Genomic DNA, 19259 nt, shown 5'->3' on the forward strand with positions numbered 1-19259 from the left:
CACCGAGCTGGGCCGATGCTCAGGAGGAGGGCAGCGGGGCAAAGGGCGGATCAACTCCGGCAAACGGTACTGGTGGGCTCGGCCTCCGCGCCCGAGTCGCGGGCCACGAGCTGCTCGTCCTCGGCGCCGATCAGCTCCTGCAGCACCGCCTCCACAATGGGCATCACCATGGCGGTGGTGGACGTGTTGGACAGCCACATGGACAGCAGCGTGGTGCAGCTCATGAAGCAGAGCAGCAGCCTGGAAGGCAGGGAGGGCCGGGCAGTGTGACAGCAGGGCCAGCGCCACGGCTGCCCCGCTCACAGGCCACCTGGGGCTTCACGGGCGCGGGGTGGGGGGCGATGTCCCCGCAAACCCCGCAGTGCTGGCCTGGAGAGCCGTGCCCCGCGTTTACCCAGAAAGTTGGGTTTTTATGTCTTACATTCAACTTTGTCCTCCCAGGGCTCTGCACAGTGTAAACAGTAAATAAACACTCCTTGCATGAATGAATCACACTGGATGGGCTGGCGGCCTTAAGCCAGAACAAAGCCCTGACTTAAGCAAAGAACAGCCTTGGTAGTGGGGTCAGAGGGCACGTCTTCCTGATTGCTCCTCTCGCTCTGTGGACACTAGCTTGGTGATGATGAATGTTTTTTTTGTGTGTGTGTATAGAAAGGAAATCTATTTTTACCCTTGCAGCCAGCAGTTCTATCAGTACCATGACATTCCTTGCTTTGCAGCCAAGTCACCATAGTTATTAGTGACCGAAACATGCAGCTTGCGGTTCCGCCCATCCCCGTCCCGTTGTCCACCGGCTGAAGGCACGGAAGTGCCCATCTCCCTGTGGGCGCTGCTTCGGCTCATCTCCGAAAGAATCAATGCTCAGAGGAAAACGCAGAGATAACTCCCCAGCCGTTTCTCTTTGCCTCTGAGAGCAGTGTGTGTTCGCACAGACCTGGTTCTCACTTCCATGAGATAAGCCAGCCTGAAGGCCTGGCAGGTGCTCATCGCTTTAGGTGGAAACACTGGCTTTGCACAGCTATCGTGTGGCTCACACCTGGGTGGGCCAAGATCTTGATGGAGTTTTTGTTTAGGCTGCAAGCGACATGAGGTTGCCTGCCTCGGACAGGCAAGGGCAGAGAGCACCACAGGGGCGGACACTTGCTGGGGAGTGACGCAAACAGAGACAAGTGGAAACTCAACGGGATTTAAATTCCTGAGCATAGGACGCAGAGGTTTTAAAGAGCCTCAGCATCCCAAGCTGACCACTGTGGGCCTACGAGGCTGGTGTGATTGTTTCTGGTGAGGGGTGAAGGGTGCTGAACGAAGCTGCTGTTAAGAGAGAGACAGGAACATCCTTTTAAGCAAAACCTATATTCATCTAATGACTAATGTTGAACATTGATCCCACGTTATTTGTTTAGATCCCAAAGGGGTTGTTTGACTCCCAAAGGAGTCAGGAAAGTTTACATAAAATAGAGAAAGCTGTACCCTAGAAGGAGGTGAGACGCTTCTCCAAAGGGAAGGTAGGGACAGGCTTGCCCAGCGGAGCAGGGGTGAGGTGAACCCCAAACTGTCAATGCTGACTTTCCTGCATGTTCCCCCAAGGCTGCGAATCTGTCCCCAGACTGGGCTTCCTGACAGCAGAGACAAAAGAGGAAGCTGCCGAGGGCACGCAGGGTACAGCAGACACCGGGTCAAATGTGACAGGGCAACATGCTTGTGGTCTGGTCAACGACAAAAGAAACTCAAGGCAGATGGGAGGCAACTGTCACATCTCCTTAAATGACGAAGGAGAAGCCACCGCTTCCTATCTAGCCTGTCCCCTGATATACCAGGAAAAGGCTGGGAGACAATTCGTTTGGTGCGTCTTGTTTCACCAGATGAGCTCCTTCCGATTTAGTAGCCCGCTGCCTTTGCAGTCTGGGTTGCTTGGATAAGTCACTTAGATTGTGACAGCAAGAGACACCGGAGTCACACACTCAAATGTCTATTCCATGGTTACAGGCCCTGTCGCTGGAGGGGCAGGTGGGAGCCCGTGGCCCGGGTGTGTGTCATCCCATCCTCACTGGTAGAGACACAACCTGACGTGGACATGCCCCGGTGGCCCACTGTCCAGGTGGCCCACTATGGCTGGACACCCCAAGCGCCACTTACATGCCCGGCTTGGCTCCGGCCATCATGACCATGCGCAGAGCGATGCGCTTGTGCAGGTTCCACTTCTCCACCGCGGAGGCCACGCAGATGACGCCCACCAGCAGCAGCGTGGTGTTCTTGAAGTATTCCGCCGCCACCTGCGGGGGGCCAGCATAGTCACCACTGCTCCCCAGTCGGGCCCAGGGCCGCCCCCCATACCTCCCCCGGGAACATGGGCCTGGCCAGACAACACCCATTCTCAAGTAAAGACTTGCAAACCAGAAGCAGGGGATTGAGGGTTCTTAAAATAGCCAACTGTTATATATATTAAATTGTTTTTTTGAAAAAGTATATATACACTACCTTGGGCAAGCACTATACTAAGAACTTCACAAAGATTATTGCATTTAATCCTAGCAATAACCCCATAAGGTCAATATTCTTCTTCACTTTTTTAAAGACATAAAAACACTATGAATGTGATTCCCAAGAATAAACATACTTATAATTTTATCTTAATCCTTAAAAATTATTTAAATAATCCTGGGTTTGTCTCCCAAGACTCATTTTTCTTTAGCTTTTTAGAAAATTATGTTTATTTTTATTAGAAAATCAATACATGCTCATTATGGAAAACTTCAAAATATAGAAATTTAAAGATAAAATGACCCTGACTCCTACTACTCTTAATATTTTGGTATACGTTTTTTAATTTTTTAATGTCTATGTTGGTACATAATTGGATTTATACAATATGTATAGTTTTACATTGTTTTTATTTTTTATTTTATATCATACCCTGATCATTTTCTTATGAGATTTAAATTTATTGGAAAAATTCATGGTAATGGTGGCATAATGTACCATAAATTTTATTTGGTCATTTTCTTTATGTTGAATATTTAGGGTTTTTTAAAAAATTACTACAAATGCTTAAATTGTCAACCTCACATAAATGTGATTATTTCCTTAAGATATAGCTCATAAGGTGTCTTTGTAACTAGCCTTAAACCTTAATTTTTTTTTCAATTTAAATAACTCTATAAATAACCCAAAATTCCAAGGAGTTCCAAAATGATAATAGTACAGGGAATACCCACATGCTATCTGCCTATGTACTTAATTTTCTTCCCTCTAAACCATTTGAGGGTAAGTGACGCACATTTTGGCCCTTCACCCCTAAATACTTCCTTACACAGCCACAGTACCAGTTATCAGCTCCTTCCCACTTTTCAGTGATGAGGAAATTGAGACCGAGGCCCGTTAAAAAGATGTTTCCCATGTTGGGGTCCAGGACCAGCTCTTCATTGATTCCCTTCCTCGCTCGGAACACTGTCTTCTCCTCTCTGCTTGTCCACACTTGTTCAGACTTCAAAGCCCATTTGGATGCCCTCCAGAAAACTTCCCTGTGAATCTAGCTAGCCTCTCTGGCTCCAGAATATTCCCTGCAGGCACCATTAACTCCACATATCACAGAGCACTGCGGGCAATGCTCAGATTGCTGCTTCATGGTTTTACTCTTTTATTTTTCTACATGAACGTGTCTTGTCTCTCAATTAAATTTTAGTTTACAAAGGGCCAAGGACTATGTTTCTTTCTATATCGTGTTTCTTTCTGTATCTCTTAATACCTGGTAGAATAACATGCTCAGTAAATATTTGTCACATACATGAGAATTGTTCCCAACAATGGAACCATGACAGAAGTGGAGAGAAGACATACAAAAAAGTTTAGAAGCCCTCTGACAGTGAGAAAAGAAGATTTTTAACTGTAGGAAAAATAAAAATTGAACAGAAAATGTATAGTGAAATTATATAGTGCTTGAAGTAAACAATATTTACATAATCACACCGTTAAACACTGATCATTGAAGTTACACAAATGGTGATGTGCTCATGTTGGGAGGAGCGAGGGAGGGGGATCTGGGGACGTCAGAGGAAAAGCCTCATCTGCTCTCAGAGAGTCAACTAATAACTTCTAAAAGGGACAACTCAAGAATTAAAATCAGAATGCACACAGGACTGTGGAGCGAAATACCAGAAGAGGCAGTTAACAACATTTAAAAGTTACTGACCGAGGGTGGGGGAGGTGCCCCTTGGTGGGGGAGCAGTGGGGGTAGGGGAACTGCTGATTTTCCACTGTGAGCCTCTCAGTATCGTTGGGCCTTTAAACTCTGCAAAGGACACTTTGATAACATAAAAGTCAAGATAAAGGCACCTGGCTCCCAGTTTCCCTTCTCTCTCTTCCCAGTGTTTCTGTCGTGTCTGGCTGATGAGTTTTGGGTAGGAGAAGGGACATTTGCCCTCTCTGTGACCACTTCCTGGAGGAAGAGCCCTCTGCTTCTGGTAAATCGAGTTCTTGTCCTCACCCCCAATCTTCAATCTTCACTGTCACTGTGCTCCCAGAGGGCAGAGAAGGCCACTGGGCAGGGTCCCAGGGTGGAGATGCTGCCTCCTAGTGGGAGGTAGCATCCTTCAGGGGAGGGTGACAGTGAGCTGGGGACGGAGGAACCTTTCTCACGGCACCCGCCCCCTTGCCTTCCCAGGATATCTAGGAGGCAGCTTTGTGGTGGGATCAGTGTTTTCATTTTCTCTGTCTACCAAGGAGGGAAGTCCTGGCACTGGCTCCTAAATACATACGTGGAGTCAGGACCAGCTTTAGCAGGATGTGCTGTTTTCTTATTCTGTTTGGTGGGGTTCATGTCTACTCATGTGCCCTCCCCACCCCCTTGTTAGTGGTGCCATGTGCTTGGGCGATGAGCCTGGGTGTAGATTGTGATGAGGGAATAATGCAGTCCAGTTGTAAAGAATGGGGCATCTGCAGTCAGCCAGCCAGGACTTGGCTGTGTGACCCTGGGCAAGTGTTTCAACCTCTCTGGGCCTCATTTTTTCATCTAAAAATAAATGAAGCCCTACCTGGTGTGGCTCAGTGGGTGGGCAATCTCCCGCAAAGCAAAAGATCGTCAGTTTGATTCCTGGTCAGGGCACATGCCTGGGTAGCGGGCCAGGTCGCCGGTTGGGGGCATGTGAGAGGTAACCAATCAACGTTTCCCTCTCACATTGATGTTTCTCTCCCTCTCTTTCTCCCTCCCTTCCCCTCTCTCTAAAAATAAGTAAAATCTTAAAAAAAAGGATTGTGTGAGCTTCTACCTTTTGTAAAACTGTTGTAAAGATTAAATGACACATGTAAACCAGCTGGCATGCCCACCGCGTTGACAACCAGGGTCCCCGGTGGTGCTTCCTGTTACTAAGAGTGAGCCCAGGCACAAGACTGCCTTTTCACCTTTATAATTAAAATCCCTTCCAGTGATGGTGTTTGTTAGCTGTCTAGCCCATTGAGTTTCTTTTACAATAAAACCCCCCAGGGAACACTGAGTTCTAGGATTCTTAAGGATTATTTCAATCATTTCCTAAAATGTGTTGATCCTCACAATCTCATTAAGCATCCCCATCTATCTAATTTCTGAGATTAATATTCTGTGAGTTGATAAACTCAGTAATGAAGCTTGTTAGGATTATCTGCACGGAGAAAATAGATTTTAAAATGAGTGCTCCTCCCATGAGTAGAATGCTTGGTTTTGTGACATTTATGTTGGCGGTTTTATTGCCTTTTCTGCTTTCCTGCTCTGTGGTTTTTTGCAGTCTGCCAAGTCATTGGGTTTGGAGAGCAGAGGTGTTTCTGGACTATGTTTTAGAAGGGATGGGCTCAAGGAGGCTGCTTTGAAAAAAATGGAGCCGAATGTAGCCACAGAGAGCTTGGACACCAGCCCTGGCCGGGTAGGTCAGTTGGTTGGAGCATCGTCCCTTACACCAAACGGTTATGGGTTTGATTCCTGGTCAGGGCACATACTTAAATTGCAGGTTCGATCCCTAGCGGGGCAACCAATCAATGTTTCTCTCTCACATCAATGTTTCTCTGCCTTCCTCTCTCTCTAAAATCAATAAACATCCCCTCAGATGAGGATTTAAAAAAAAAGAAAAAGAGCTTTGGTTCCGACGTCAGGCTGCCTGGGTCTAAGCGGTTGCTCTATCGGTGGCACATCTGATTGGCCAGATGAGCGGTAGGCTATTGGGCAAGCTGCTGACCCCCTTGTGACGCGTCACTCCAACCTTTGCAGTGGTGATTCAGTGACACACAGCTCATTTAATCTGTCATGACATGGGCCTGCGGTGAGCTCAGGCAGGCGGGCTCTTAGAACAGTGCCTGGCACGCGGGGAGGGCTCAGTGAATGGCCATTATGATTACCACAGAGGTAAGCAAGGACAGAAGATGAGACTGGGGACTAGGAATCAGGCGCGCCAGCACAATCACGATCAAATGAGGGAATAAGAGAAGGACATGAAAGAAGGAGCAAGGTTGAGCTAAAAGACAAAGGTTCCTCCAGATCTAAGCGGAGGGCAAGTGGGCCACCAGAGCTTTCTGACCCAGCGCGGGTGGAGAGGCGCCAGGACGGGAATCCTGGTGAGTGCAGTCTGCTGACGGACCAGTTCGTTGTTAGCGAATTGCCGGTGACCTCGGTTAGGAACGAGCTTGTAAAACCCTTCCTTTCTTGGGACATAATTATGCATTGCTCTCTAGATAGGTTTTTTATTTTCTTTTAAAGTTTTTTTTTTTTTTTTTTTTAAACGAGGGCGAGTTATGGCTCTATTCCTAGGAGTCTGAGGAGAATGGAGATCGAGCTGTTAACCTCAGATTCACACTCAGAATTGTCTAAAATCCTCACAACGCCCCAGGAGGCAGGAATTTCTATTATTCTCAGTTTGCAGGTGAGTAAATGGCAGTTCGGAGAGGGGACACAAGTTGCTCAAGACTAGTTAGTTAGTGACAAAACTGCGTCCAGCTCGGCCCTGCCCTGCTCCCCCACCCTGCATCCCGACCCTTTCCGCGTGGCCATTCCACTTGCTCCTGCTCAGGGCGCCAGGGCCCAGCAGCGTGTGTGGATCTGCTTCCACTCCCCAAGGCAGGTGTTTAGTGGCATTGGGGGGGTCCCCTCCGAAGTGCAGCCACCAGGCCCTCTTTGCAAGTCACCAGTGCTCAGGAGACCAGCAGTGGCCTCTGGCAATGGACCTATTTTGAGGGATTTTTGTTGTTGTTGTTGTTGTCTTTTTTTTTTGTTCACCTGAACAATTTTGCAGTGAAATCCTGTAAACCACAGGAGGGGATGCCCAGACACTCCCCCATCAGAGCTGGAGCCCCACACTACATCATTCCAGCCAGGTCCCCCGCCCCACAGCCAAATGCAGTGTCTGGCTCTCAGCAGGAATGCAGTTTCTGCTGGGCGGGTGTATGGGGGCTCCTCCTAATCACCTAAGTCTCCTCATTTGAGGGCAGAGGGTTTCAAATCATACTCACTGCCTGCGGGAAGGGCCCTAGCAGCCTGGGCTCTGGGCCCCGTGCCCTGCTTGAATGGGACTTCTTCTCCCATCCATTGTATGTATTGGGTCTCCTAAGATTTGCATTAAAGAAAAGGTTTTGTTGCTTTGGGGGAAAAAAAAAAAAGAACACCCTTTTTTGCAAACTGTATCCTAGAGAAGTAAGTCTCAAGCAGAGAGCCCGGATGGGTGCTGACCCGGCGCAGAAGTTAGCCCAGCCTCTGCGTAGCTGGAAATGCTGGTGTAAAGAGCTCCCAGGTCTTTCGGGGACTGAGCTGCCCCAGTGGAGGAAACTGGGCTGGGCTCTGAGCCCAGAACCCAAGGGGCTGGTTCATCGTTGGGGAACAGGTCTGCCCATAGAAACACTAGTGTGTCCTCCAAAGGCTGCGAGATCTAGAGGTTCCTGGTCAGTCCCCATTTAAACCTTGGGTGTGGAGCTCAGCTCTGGGCTGTGTTTAGGGGGCTGTGGGTGATGAGCAACCTGGACTTGGGCAGGTGGCTGGGCCCAGATGCTTGACATCTCCCCCCTTTTGAATTTTCTCTTCTTTCCTTGTGCACCTCAAGTTCTAGATTTTTGGTGTCTTGGCTACCCTACCTCTGAAGGAGCTCCTTATCCAGAAGCTGATGTTCTGGACACACAGGTTTATCAGTTCAGCACATTTCAGAACATTCTGGTCAGTGGGTAAGAGCAAAGTTCTGGAATCATAGAATCCTGGCTCAAGTTTCACTGCTTACTAGCGACATAGCCTTCAGGAAGTTACTTAACCTCTCTGAACTTCAGTTTCCTTCTCTGTAAAGGGAGGGTAAAAATAATGGCCACTTCATAGAGATTAAATGATCGAATGCATGTCAAAGACCTCCCATAGAGCCTGCCATTTGGTAAATGCTAGAAGTTGTGGCAGCCACGTGGTCCCGGTAGAAGACTTGTGCTGAGTTTGTACTCAGCTGAGAGCCAAGGGTCTTTCTCACAGGCCCTGCTAACATCGTTTCGTGAGCTCTACTTCATTGTCTCCTTCTGTCAGCATTGATTCTGTCACCGTACAGTAGCTAGCCCACCCATCTCTGAGTCATCTGCAAAGTCAATAACATGCCTTTTATATTTTCATTTGAGCTCTCTCTCCCGTCCGCCGCCAATATGTTACTCAAGATTCTTTAGGTTCAGCTGTCCAACCGGCATTCACTTACTCAGCTGTGCTCTCACCCAGCCCACATGGCTCCTCTGATTGAGAGGTTTTTTTTTGCCCTTGGAAACTGAAGGCTCCAAAGGAAAAGTTCATCTCTGTTCAACAACTTCTGTTTAAGAGACCAGGGAAATTAGAAAGCCTTTTAGAAAGACTTCGATCAAAAAATGGTCAACATAAAGTTTGGGCGCTTGACAGGATACATTTTATTTATCTAAAACATTCCTGCACGGGGAATTACGTAAATCCTCTGCAATGCCAGAAAACGAGCATTATTGCCTAGGGTCTGGGGTGTTTTTCCATGTGCTTCATACTTTCTCTCTGCCAGAACAGAAACTTCTCAAGGTCAGGCGTCATTTCCATCAGTTCATACCTTTTTCAGCACCCGAGTTCCGCAGAGAGAAGGCAGTCTAAGCTTCGCACACAGCAAACCCTTAATACCTGCTGACCAGCAAGTCACCATAAAAATGAACCCCTTACAGGGACACTTCAAGTCAACAGTGAGAAACTCAGAAGCGTCAGCTGTGAGATTTGAGAGGGCAGAAATGATGTGTTTCACGTTTGACACCCTCAGGGGTACCTGTACCTGTAACATCCTATATTGCACAAGGTAGATACAAAACTCAGAAAATACTTTTCTGAATGTTGAGTGAATAACATGAGAGACAAAAGCCACAGTCTCTGAGTCACACCGACCCTGTTATTCACAGGCCTGACTTCATATGGAGAATGCATTGTTGATACACCATCAAGAAGCACTGTAATCAAGAAGCATTAGCTGAAGGCCCGCAGGCCACAGACATTATATATACATCCTAGAGGGCAGGAATCTTGGCGGAGAGGGAATGTGTCTGCAGAGAGTTGACATCTGTTGTATCTCATTTAAAGGCTAAAGGGAACCACGCTTTTAGCCAAGGTCTTTGGAAAGCCTCCACTGAAGAGGGTAATGGGTAGGATTTTAAAGGCTGAAGGAATTGGAGAGAACTTTTCAAGGGGGAAGAGTGGCCTGAGCCACGGCAACCGGCTGTGACAAGTACATGTCCGTCGTGAACAGGGGCCTCCTGCTGATGTCCAGGCTAGCTTTCCCCGGTGACCACGGCACACACGGGCACAGGGGGCGGCTGGTGGCTGTGGCTCAGACTTAACAGGCTCACAGAGAGCTGTCACCCGTGTCCTCTCTCTTACTGGCATTCTTCTTCTAATCTGAGTCTGAAGTCCAATTAAACAGATGACTCTGGCCTAAACTGCTCCCTGTATCCCAATTGCCACTTGATCACAGAGACAGTGTAGGATTTTTCACCCCAAATAATAAAACTGCTCTCTGGCTCCCCCAATGTTGTCCGTCTCCAGCCCCAGCAATAGCAAGGTCTAACCCTTCATCGACAGCCATGTTCCCTTGCAAATGACTAAAAGGGGCTGTTTGAGGGAGAGGAGGTCAAGGGCGGGGGGAGAGGAACTCCAGCCCGGGAACAGCACGTGCAAAGGCTTAGCGCTCAGGGGTTGTTCCGGAGGATGGAAACGCCTTCCGGGCAAGGGCTTTGTGCACCTCCCTTCCCGTTGAGCCCTCTGTCACTGGCCTGGCGTGGACCTGAGCAGGGAGCTGCGCCGCACGGGGTCTCACCTCGCTCGATCGGAGGACTCCGAAGAAGGGGTAGAGGAAGGCGGGCACCAGCGCTGCGGCTCCCAGAGGCACGGCCTCGGACACCCAGTACACAGCCGTCACGATCAGCACGTAAGCACACGCAGCCTCCTGGAAGGGGCGGAGAGTGGGCAGTTAGTCCCAGGGACAGTCACTGGCACTGAGAATCCAGACGAGACCCAGGGCACAGGCAGCGGGCACTGGGGACGCAGCCCTGGCAGGTGCAAGGCTGGCCCTGGCCGGAGTGTGGAGGGACGCGTGGGTCCCCTATCCTGGTGTGTGAAGTGATGGCCGCTCCTTGGGGGAACAGATGCCTGGCATGTGGTTTGCACTGGCTGGCACCTGGGTGGCTCCTGGTCTGTTGGGACGTCACAACTCTGCGGCGGCTTCCTTCCTGTACGGGGTAGGGACTAAAAGTCACTGCAGTGTTCAGAGCCAAGGTCATACATAAAGGTGGAGTTCCTAGCTTTAACTTGGACTGGGGCATGATATTTTGGTGTTGAGTTGATCAGACACTAGATGTTCTTGGGGATCAATGTGTGTGGTTGGTTCACATCCGCCCTCTGAGATTGGCCCATTTGGGGCCGGCTAATTCCTTGCCGTGCGAGGGGTGGGGGATGGGGGCTGTCTTGGGCATGGTAAAATGTTTAGCAGGAACCTTGCCATCTACCAACTAGATATCAGCAGCACCTCCACAACTGCGATAACCTAAGATGTCTCTAGACATCGCAAAATGTCCCGTGTGGAGAGAATTGTCCCGGGTCGAAAACCAGTGCCCTAAGCAGCACCTGGTTCTCTGTGCTCCAGCACTCCATTCCACCTGCTGGGTGCACGAGGGGGTGTTCTTCTGGCTAAGGAAGTACAGAGTGCTATCACCTGGAAGTGGGGCTGGGAAATTTACCAGCGTTTTCCCTCCGGCTGCTCACTTTGCTGGTTGCACCGCCTCTGGGTGCAAAGAATGAATTAATACAGCATTCCTATTTTAAAAAATTAGCCCTCCTTAACCTTGGCCTCCAGTAATGCTGATTGCCTGAAATAGCGCTGATTACTGCTGGGAGAGGTCACTGTCCCAGGGCCTTAATGATGGACTTGGAGGGTCTCTGTATAAAAGATCCAAGCTGGCTGTGGGTTCTTCCCTTTATACATAGTTCTAAACTATCTGGGCTCAAGTCTGCCTGCCCCGAGGCTGGCTGCTGATCAAGAAACTCGACAAATCTTGTTCTGTTTATCTCTCCCTTGGGTTCAGAACAAGCATCCTCACTCTCTTGCACAAAAGTTACAAAAGGTCGCTGTGATCGGGGAGAGTCATCAGGAGAGATGAACCCAGCCTGGCTGGATAGGCCCTGGCTCCATCCTCATGTGCACGGATTACGGGGTTGGGGCTTGGGAGGTGGGAACCGACTCCAACAATTGTTGACTGTAGCTCCCACTGAGAATTCCTCCAGGGCCAAAGATCACAGAGAAGCTCACATTTTTTTGGGATGTGCTGATAAGACAACAGAATCAGTAGTGGAAAAAATAAAAAGGCTCCTTTTGGAAAAGAATGCAATTTAGAGAAATACCTGCTTTGTTGCAGAACTAAAATGACCCAGAGGAGTTCGAAGGCCTTTAGCCCACAGCGGTCACTTATTCCCATCCCTTGCCTCTGAAGGAGACGGAGTGGCAGGTCTTAATTCCAACTGAAGATAAAGGAGGCAGAATGTCTCTCCCTCACTGACAGGGGACTATTCCTTCTTGAGACCCTCCAGTCTTTCTTGTCCTGGTTGTGACGGGGCCACCCATTAAGGGAAGGGATTGAAAATGAGAGACAGGAACGTCCCTGGTACCAGACACCACTTTGCTTTGAATGAGGAGAATTTGGGTAAGATGAGGCAAACTTTTGGATTGTAATTGTTGTAAGAATTAGACTAGCCCTGTCTGGCATGGCTCAGTAGATTGAGTGCCAGCCTGCGAACCAAAGGGTCACCTGTTCGATCCCCAGTCAGGGCACATGCCTGGGTTGTGAGCCAGGTCCCCAGTTGGGGGCTTGTGAGAGACAACTACACATTGCTGTTTCTCTCCCTCTTTTTCTCCCTCCCTTCCCCTCTCTCTAAAAATCAATAAATAAAATCTTTTTTAAAATAATAATTAGAATAGGTTACTGGAGGGAATCGCTAAGTCCCCTCCATCCAGCAGTATTAAGAACACAATAAACCACCATCACTGTGATCTGGACCTTCCCTAGAGCAGAAGAAAGACCAAGAGACCACCCTCAGAGGAGGAGTTCCACATATTTCTCCCTCAGATCACCGTGGAATTCACACAGATTTCCTTCTGTCCCTTCTCAACCTCCTCAACATTCGATAGGTAAGCTTATATTCAGACACCCCAAAACAGTCTGTGAAGTTTGATTACAGGGGCCAGTGTCCTCGTATCTGGCCAGTGTCTGGCAGGCAGCTCAATGTTGGTTGATCTGATCTGGGCTCGTCTGTTGCCTAACAGTTCTCTGTTACTTACTGGAGAAACTATTCAGAGAATCCCAGGCCCCTTATTACTGCCACGGGCCAGCAGGTGTGTAGGGTGCGGGCAGTGACTTTTAAGGGACAGTGTTCTTGGTTGTTTTTCTGCCCCTGTTACAAAGAAGGGAGAGAGTTCAAAGCGGGCATTTCTCCATGTCGGACAGGTGCCTCAGCTCCTTTTCCATGCAGTGATATCGACCACCCCAGTGATATCCCGTCCCAGCTTCACTGGAAGGGGCCTGTGGTCTGTGCAGTTGCTGGCATAAATGACTAGGAGGCCTTTTGGAAATCTACCTTAGGGGTTGGGTGTTACTTTTATCCTCCCTTGGGGACACCGAAGCAGGGCTTAGTTACGGAACCCCCCTCTTCTTCTGTAATGTGGTAAACTGAGTCTGGGCCCTGGTTTTAGAGAGCGGGGCAGGAAAAAGGGAGATCATTCTATCTCTTCCTAAATGTCACTTTGAAGACCGCGCAGAACTGCACGTGAGGAGCTGCTACTCAGGCCACATCTCTCTGCTCCAGCCTAGGGCAAACAGTCCATTTAGGAATCTTCAGGATTAAATATCAGAATCTAAAAGTGTGATGCTTGGCAGGAAGACCGGTGACCACAAAGTGCTTTTCCATCATTACAGAGGAAGAAGGGGAGAGCCCTTGTTGACACTGTGACACACAGGGAAGTCATTTTTGCAGGTCATGCTGGGGTGGGTGGCAAGCAGGCTGGGCTGCCACCCCAGGGCGTCGGCCACCCCAGGCTCCATCTAGCTGCCCCAAGGGCTGTGGGGATCCAAACATCTGCCCCCCACCAACCCACATGCACTGACTGGGAAGTTCTGAGGTAGCATATTTCTATTTCTTAAGGGCATTGGTTCTCAGCTAGGAGTGACCCCCCCCCGGGGGGGGATATTTACTAATATCTGGAAACACTGTTGGCTGTCATAAAGGGGGGTGCACAGTGTGTTACAAGCACCTAATTGGTAGAGACCAAGGATTCTGCTAAACATCCTACAATGCCCAGGACAGCCCCACCCCGACTCAAAAAATTATCTGGCCCCAGTGTCCCTAATGTGGCTGTTGAGAAACCCTGTCCCAGTGGAAAGAGAAACAGTCTGAAAAAAAGGGACTAAGTCAAGAAAGGGCACTGTCAATTGCCCTTAGTAAGCCCAGCTTAAAAAAAAAATCTCTGCAAAAATTATTTATAGACCCAAACAGAGCAGAGGCCCACCTGTCCTTCCGTGTCTCTCTTTTACTCCCTACCATTCCCCTCAAATGTATAGATTACTTTGCCTGCTTCAAGAATTTATTATTGCTTTTCTTTCTGCGGATGCTTCTTACTCATCATGGGTAACTAAGAAGGTTGAAGACAAGGTCTCTCAATGAAATGTGGGGAACACTGTATCCTACAGTCAGGGTCCCCAAGGATGGGACTGACTTCAGGGGACACAGAAGGTGGAGAAGAAGAGGCAATCAGGCTTGCGTTAGCATTCCCTGAAATCCACTTGATATTGAGTAAAGAGAAAAACCATGAAAAGAAATGGAAAATCAGCTCATTTGGACAAAGCAGAAAGCTGACTGGCGTACGAGCCAAGAAAACTGTCAGCGGTAATCACTGTCTGCTAATCCCAGCCCGGTTTGAATCAGCGTCTCCCTGGCATGCTGGAGTATTTATTCTACTAAAGATTTAAGCCAGTTTGTTTTTAAGACACATCCTAATCCCCTCTATTTAACTTTACAGCTTAATCTTTCTTGGTTACCAAGTTACTCAGGGAGCTGCGTGGAGGCGTTCTTCCCCTCCCACAAACACGATTAACCTCTCTTGGCTTCGTTTTCCTAAAGTCTCAGGGGTGGTGGTGGTGGTAGTGGGGGTAAAGCCACTGAGAGGAGGAGCGGGGAGGGAGAAGAGGAGGAAACGGAGGAGAAGGAAGGGGAAGAGGGGGAGGAGGAGAATGAGAAAGTGGAGGAAGAGAAGAAGAGGAAGAGGGGGGGAAAGGAAGGGCAGGAGGAGAAGAGAGGGCCTGAGAAGTGATGGCCTGAGAAGCAGGCCAAGTGCAGAGCCAAGGATGTCCTGCTTCTGCTCACACGATCAAAAACTAGGTCATAGTCTAGAAGTGGGGGCTCTTGTTTCCTTTTTATCACGTCGTTTGGTGTTTCTCCTTCAAGAACACAGAGAAGAAAACACAGAGAAGAAAACACAGAGGATACAAACAATGAAAGGGTGCGTGCAGGGGACCAGAGCAAGATGCTGAGCTCTGCTTTCGAGTCCACGTTCAAAGGGAACTTTGGAGATGAAGTTTCAAATCCTGGTTATCGGGGCCCATCGTGGGTGCACAAAAGCCCCCTTGGGGTCCCACCCCTTCCCTCCCCAGTCCTGCTGTCTCCCATCCACTCCTCAGCGTCATCAAGACGAGATCTTCCCGGCACATCCAGTTGCTCTCACATATAGATGGCCACATGCTGAGTCCTGACAACTACAGGACAAGGATGTCCTTCTTGTTATCAGTACATGGGCCCAGCCCTGTCACAGGGAAGGCTGGCCCACCAATGTGTGTGACACACATCAGCTAGCTCAGCAGCCCCTCCTCTAGTCTCACTCCTGGCTGGGGGCGCTGGGAAGGGGGACTGGAATGAGATGGACGAAAATGGCAGTTTGGGGGAAGTATTTCAGCCTCCTCCAGGCAAACACTTCCATTTCTTCAAACCAACAGAGAAGCACCTCGGGGAACTGCACAAGCACCCCCTTCCCTTTACCTACCTCCCCAGGCTTGACCTCCCACCTGACCCAGTGGCCCCAGGAGGGGACAGGCCGGTACTCACGCTGCTGGGGTAGAGCATGGGCAGAGGCAGCAGCAGGAAAGGCACGGAGACGGAGAGCAGCAGCTTTCCTTCCCGGAGAAGGCCCTTCAGCAAGCCCATCCTGGACCTCGGCGCTCCGGCCCCCTCGGAGCCCGCGTGGCTGGCCGGAGAAATGCCTTTGTTCCTGGCGATGCGCTCACGCCCCGTCCGGAAAGACTTCTCGCACCTCTCTCGGCTTCCAAGAGTCCTGTTTCGTCTTGGGGCAGAATAGGAGGGCAGTTACAGCCCCTGCTTGCACAGAAGGCTGGACTCCTCGTCTCCTGTTTTAGGTGGGATTGGTGAGCATGGCTTCATGCCCTGCCCAAAGCAACTGGGACAGGATGGTACACCGGGCATAGCGGTTTCCCTCTTTGCTGGATTAGTAATAGAGTGACTTCATTCTAGGACCAGCAAGAGCCCCCTTAATCAATCAAAATTCCACCTCTGCTGTAGCTGTGTGGCCTTGAAGTCATTTAAAGGCTTTAAAAATTAAAGATACCAAGAGTACATCGTGCCGTCCATCATTTTTCCTCTCTCTGGTGGCCTGTTTCGGGCAGTTTCTCTTCCTACCTGTACTCACTGTACCCCCCTTCCCTTAAAAAAAATCTAGCACCTTCCCCCCCTTTTCCCTAAATCAAGCCCCCCCCAGAGTTTGTCAGCGGAGGATGCAGTCTTCAGATAGGACTGGGCTTCTTTCCCAGGACCTGGCACCTGAACTGAGTTCAAATTTCTTTCCTTCAAATTGATTTCCCACTTAGAATTTGCCTTGATCCTGGACCTCCGGAGCAGAAAAAAAAAAGTCCCCAAGACATTCCTAGTTGTCACGGGACAAAATCTTGCTGGAGGCCCACCTTAACTTTCGGTCACCTATGGGAAGCCAGACAGAGGCAGCAGCCCCGCCCCCTCCCACAGCCAGTCAGCACGTCCCAAAGAACCAGTCCTATCTCTTCCCAAGGCACTTGTTGATTGGTGCCAGCAGGGGCCTGCTGATCTTGCAGAACTTAGGCAACTTGCAAAGCTTATTTTTGTTTCTCAAACGTCCTAGGGGCCGGAGTGATGACCGTCATTGTAAACATAATCGCACTTCCCCAAGCAGGAGACCCTGGGACACAGTACCTTGGTGGGAGGGCCACCGCTGACCTAGCCCTTAGGAAGATGATGTGTCTAGTGGCAGGGAGACAATAAAATATTAATTCTGGAGTAAATTGCCCCCAGAATATACAATATTAAACCTTTCAGACTTCCCTGGTGGCAAAGGGTGTTTGCGAAATGGTCTGAGTGAGCAGCGGGTTCAGCCTGTAAGAAAGGCCAGAGCTTTTTAGGGAGAATTGGAAGGATAGCTAGCTGCCTCTTTGGAAAAGCCTAGACGCCAGTCTCATTTCAGAGGTCTTTGGAACACAGAGGTCAGTGGTCTTTCTGGCTGGAGGAGGTGCTCAAATGCTCCTCTCAGTGGCTTTTTTACCAAAAAAGAAAAAGCAGAAGGTTTCGTTTGGCTGGACTACAAGGAGGAGGTGGGAGAGCAGGGAAGAAGTTAACAAGTTCAGGGACAGGGCCTTCGCAGCAGGTGGAATCTGGACAGTTGCTGCTTACAGATTGGGAGAAGCTGTTAGCCTTTCCCAGAAAGGACATGTGGATTTGGGGCGAGGAAGAAAAGAAAAAGAAAGAAAGAAAACCTACATGTTCCGTAAGTGGTGGTCCTCAGCAGAATTGCCTTGACCTGAGATATGCTGAGCAGAGTCAAGGGTTATGAAACCTAAGTTCTCTTGAATTCGCGGAATGTAAGGAATGGCGTTCCAAGATCTATAGCTATACCAGTTGGAAATAATCCCCAGGCTAAAATTAAAGTGACTGGAAAAGTAGCTCCAGAAAACCAGTTCTTCTTGACTTCTGAGATCTCCGTAGAAATGATCTTGCTATTATAAAATGGGCTGTCATGACTTATCTCTATAAATGCATGTTAAAGTTATTGTATTTACTACATTTGGACCTTATTTTGTGATGATTTTGAAACTCAGAATGAACAATGTTACATGTGTGATGTTTTGGTGGCAAATATTAAAGAGACTGGATAATAATAAACAGCTGAGGAAATCAACATTGCTGTTCAACCCACAAACCATTTCAAATTCCTTGGTAACATAGCAAAAGATTTCACTGAGCCTAATATAACTCCATCATGACATATTTATTCCACCATTAATAAACATTTGTTAAATAAAATTAGGTAAGGTGAGTGACACAGTAAGACCAATAAAGTTCTTCAGAACTCTATCCACTTTTCAGATGAAGAAAACATTCTCCAGAGTACAACACTCAAGAAAAGTAAGACAAATATCGTGTATATGAATCAAAAATAGTCAAACTCTTAGAAACAGAACATGGAATGGTAGTTGTCAGGGGTTGGGGGGACAGGGAAAAGGGGAATTATTGTTTTATACATGCCATTTTTTCCCAGGATGAAGTTCTAGAGATCTGTCATGGAACAATGTGCATATAGTTAACAGCACTGTACACTTAAAAATGGTTCGATGGTAAACTTACGGGGTGTGTGTATGTGTGTTTTACTACAATAAGAAAAGTAAGACATTACAATGGTTTAGGAAAGTAAGGAGTGCCATGTAAAGTCATTTAACAAGCATATGATTTTAGACCAGTTTACCTATGGAAATACCTTCTGACTGATTTACCACTTACATGATTCTTTCAGTTAGATTCAAGGTGAACTGATAGAGCAATGAAAGTTTTAGCACATGGATGTTTTCAATGTCTCCTGAGTGACACCAGAGGTAACCATGACGATGCCAACTCTAGAGGAAACTTCCAGAATTTCTAGATCCTCAAATTTCCCAGCAATATAGAAAGGACAGAATTGGTTCCCTAAGTCACAGGCAAGTTTCCACTACAAACATCATACCCCAAATTATTCTGTTTATGAGTAAACATGACAAAACGTGACTCAGTTGTGACTGTGGTATGTACAGAGTAACATTAACAAGGCAAAATGGAAGATTCTGTTTCTGTACAATCTTCTACTTCCTTGTTCATTGGGCAAAGAGGCAGGTTTTTGGGTGGCGGTCATGAGCATAACATTTGATTTTGCATGTAAATGAAGTCGTTGTTATAAAACTTTTTGTGGGTAAACAATTAATTTGTAGTCAGACTAAAATAATGTTTATGTATATAGTTACTGAAAATGAAATGTTCATTTGTCTTTAAAAGAGGTCCTGCCTTTCTTATTTCTAATTTTTCCAGTCATGAATTACAACATAAAATGGGCCTGGCTTCATGAATACAAAAGTGCATTTAATTTTTGTTACAGGGTGAATGAACCACTATTGCTGTCCCTGGTCTGGGAACCATCCCCCCATACATGGATCTCCCCCCACTGGGAGCAGCCATGCACATCATCAGGACATGGTGACCAGGGACCACAAGGTGGGTCTTTCCAGTGGGTGATGAAAGCTCTCAGACCCCTCCTGATGGGAGAGTCCCAGGGTGGGATGCGAGACTAACTGCGTGTTTATTGCACAGTGTCTAGGGACTGAGGCCTCTGCTAACCCTATCCCCATCCCCATCAAGGAAAAGTACAAACAGCGAAGGTAGATTCTGAGGCTAATCTGCCTCC

General features: G+C 48.3%; 1 protein-coding gene across 1 annotated transcript in view; it reads right to left on the reverse strand.

Annotated features, from left to right (window-relative positions):
* Positions 1-16468, reverse strand: part of SLC13A4 (solute carrier family 13 member 4) — a 38150-nt gene extending 21682 nt beyond the window's left edge. The window contains exons 1-4 of the mRNA XM_090287555.1: positions 15617-16468; positions 10290-10418; positions 2137-2273; positions 71-240 (exon numbers count right to left, since the gene is read on the reverse strand). Of these exons, the coding sequence (XP_090143681.1) occupies positions 71-240; positions 2137-2273; positions 10290-10418; positions 15617-15715 (535 nt within the window). The 5' untranslated portion in view covers positions 15716-16468. The remainder of the gene's footprint in view (positions 1-70; positions 241-2136; positions 2274-10289; positions 10419-15616) is intronic.
* Between the last annotated feature and the right edge of the window lie 2791 nt (positions 16469-19259).

Source organism: Furipterus horrens, unplaced genomic scaffold (genome assembly GCF_987537825.1).
Source record: "Furipterus horrens unplaced genomic scaffold, mFurHor1.1.pri manual_scaffold_9, whole genome shotgun sequence".
Classification (NCBI taxonomy): domain Eukaryota; kingdom Metazoa; phylum Chordata; class Mammalia; order Chiroptera; family Furipteridae; genus Furipterus; species Furipterus horrens.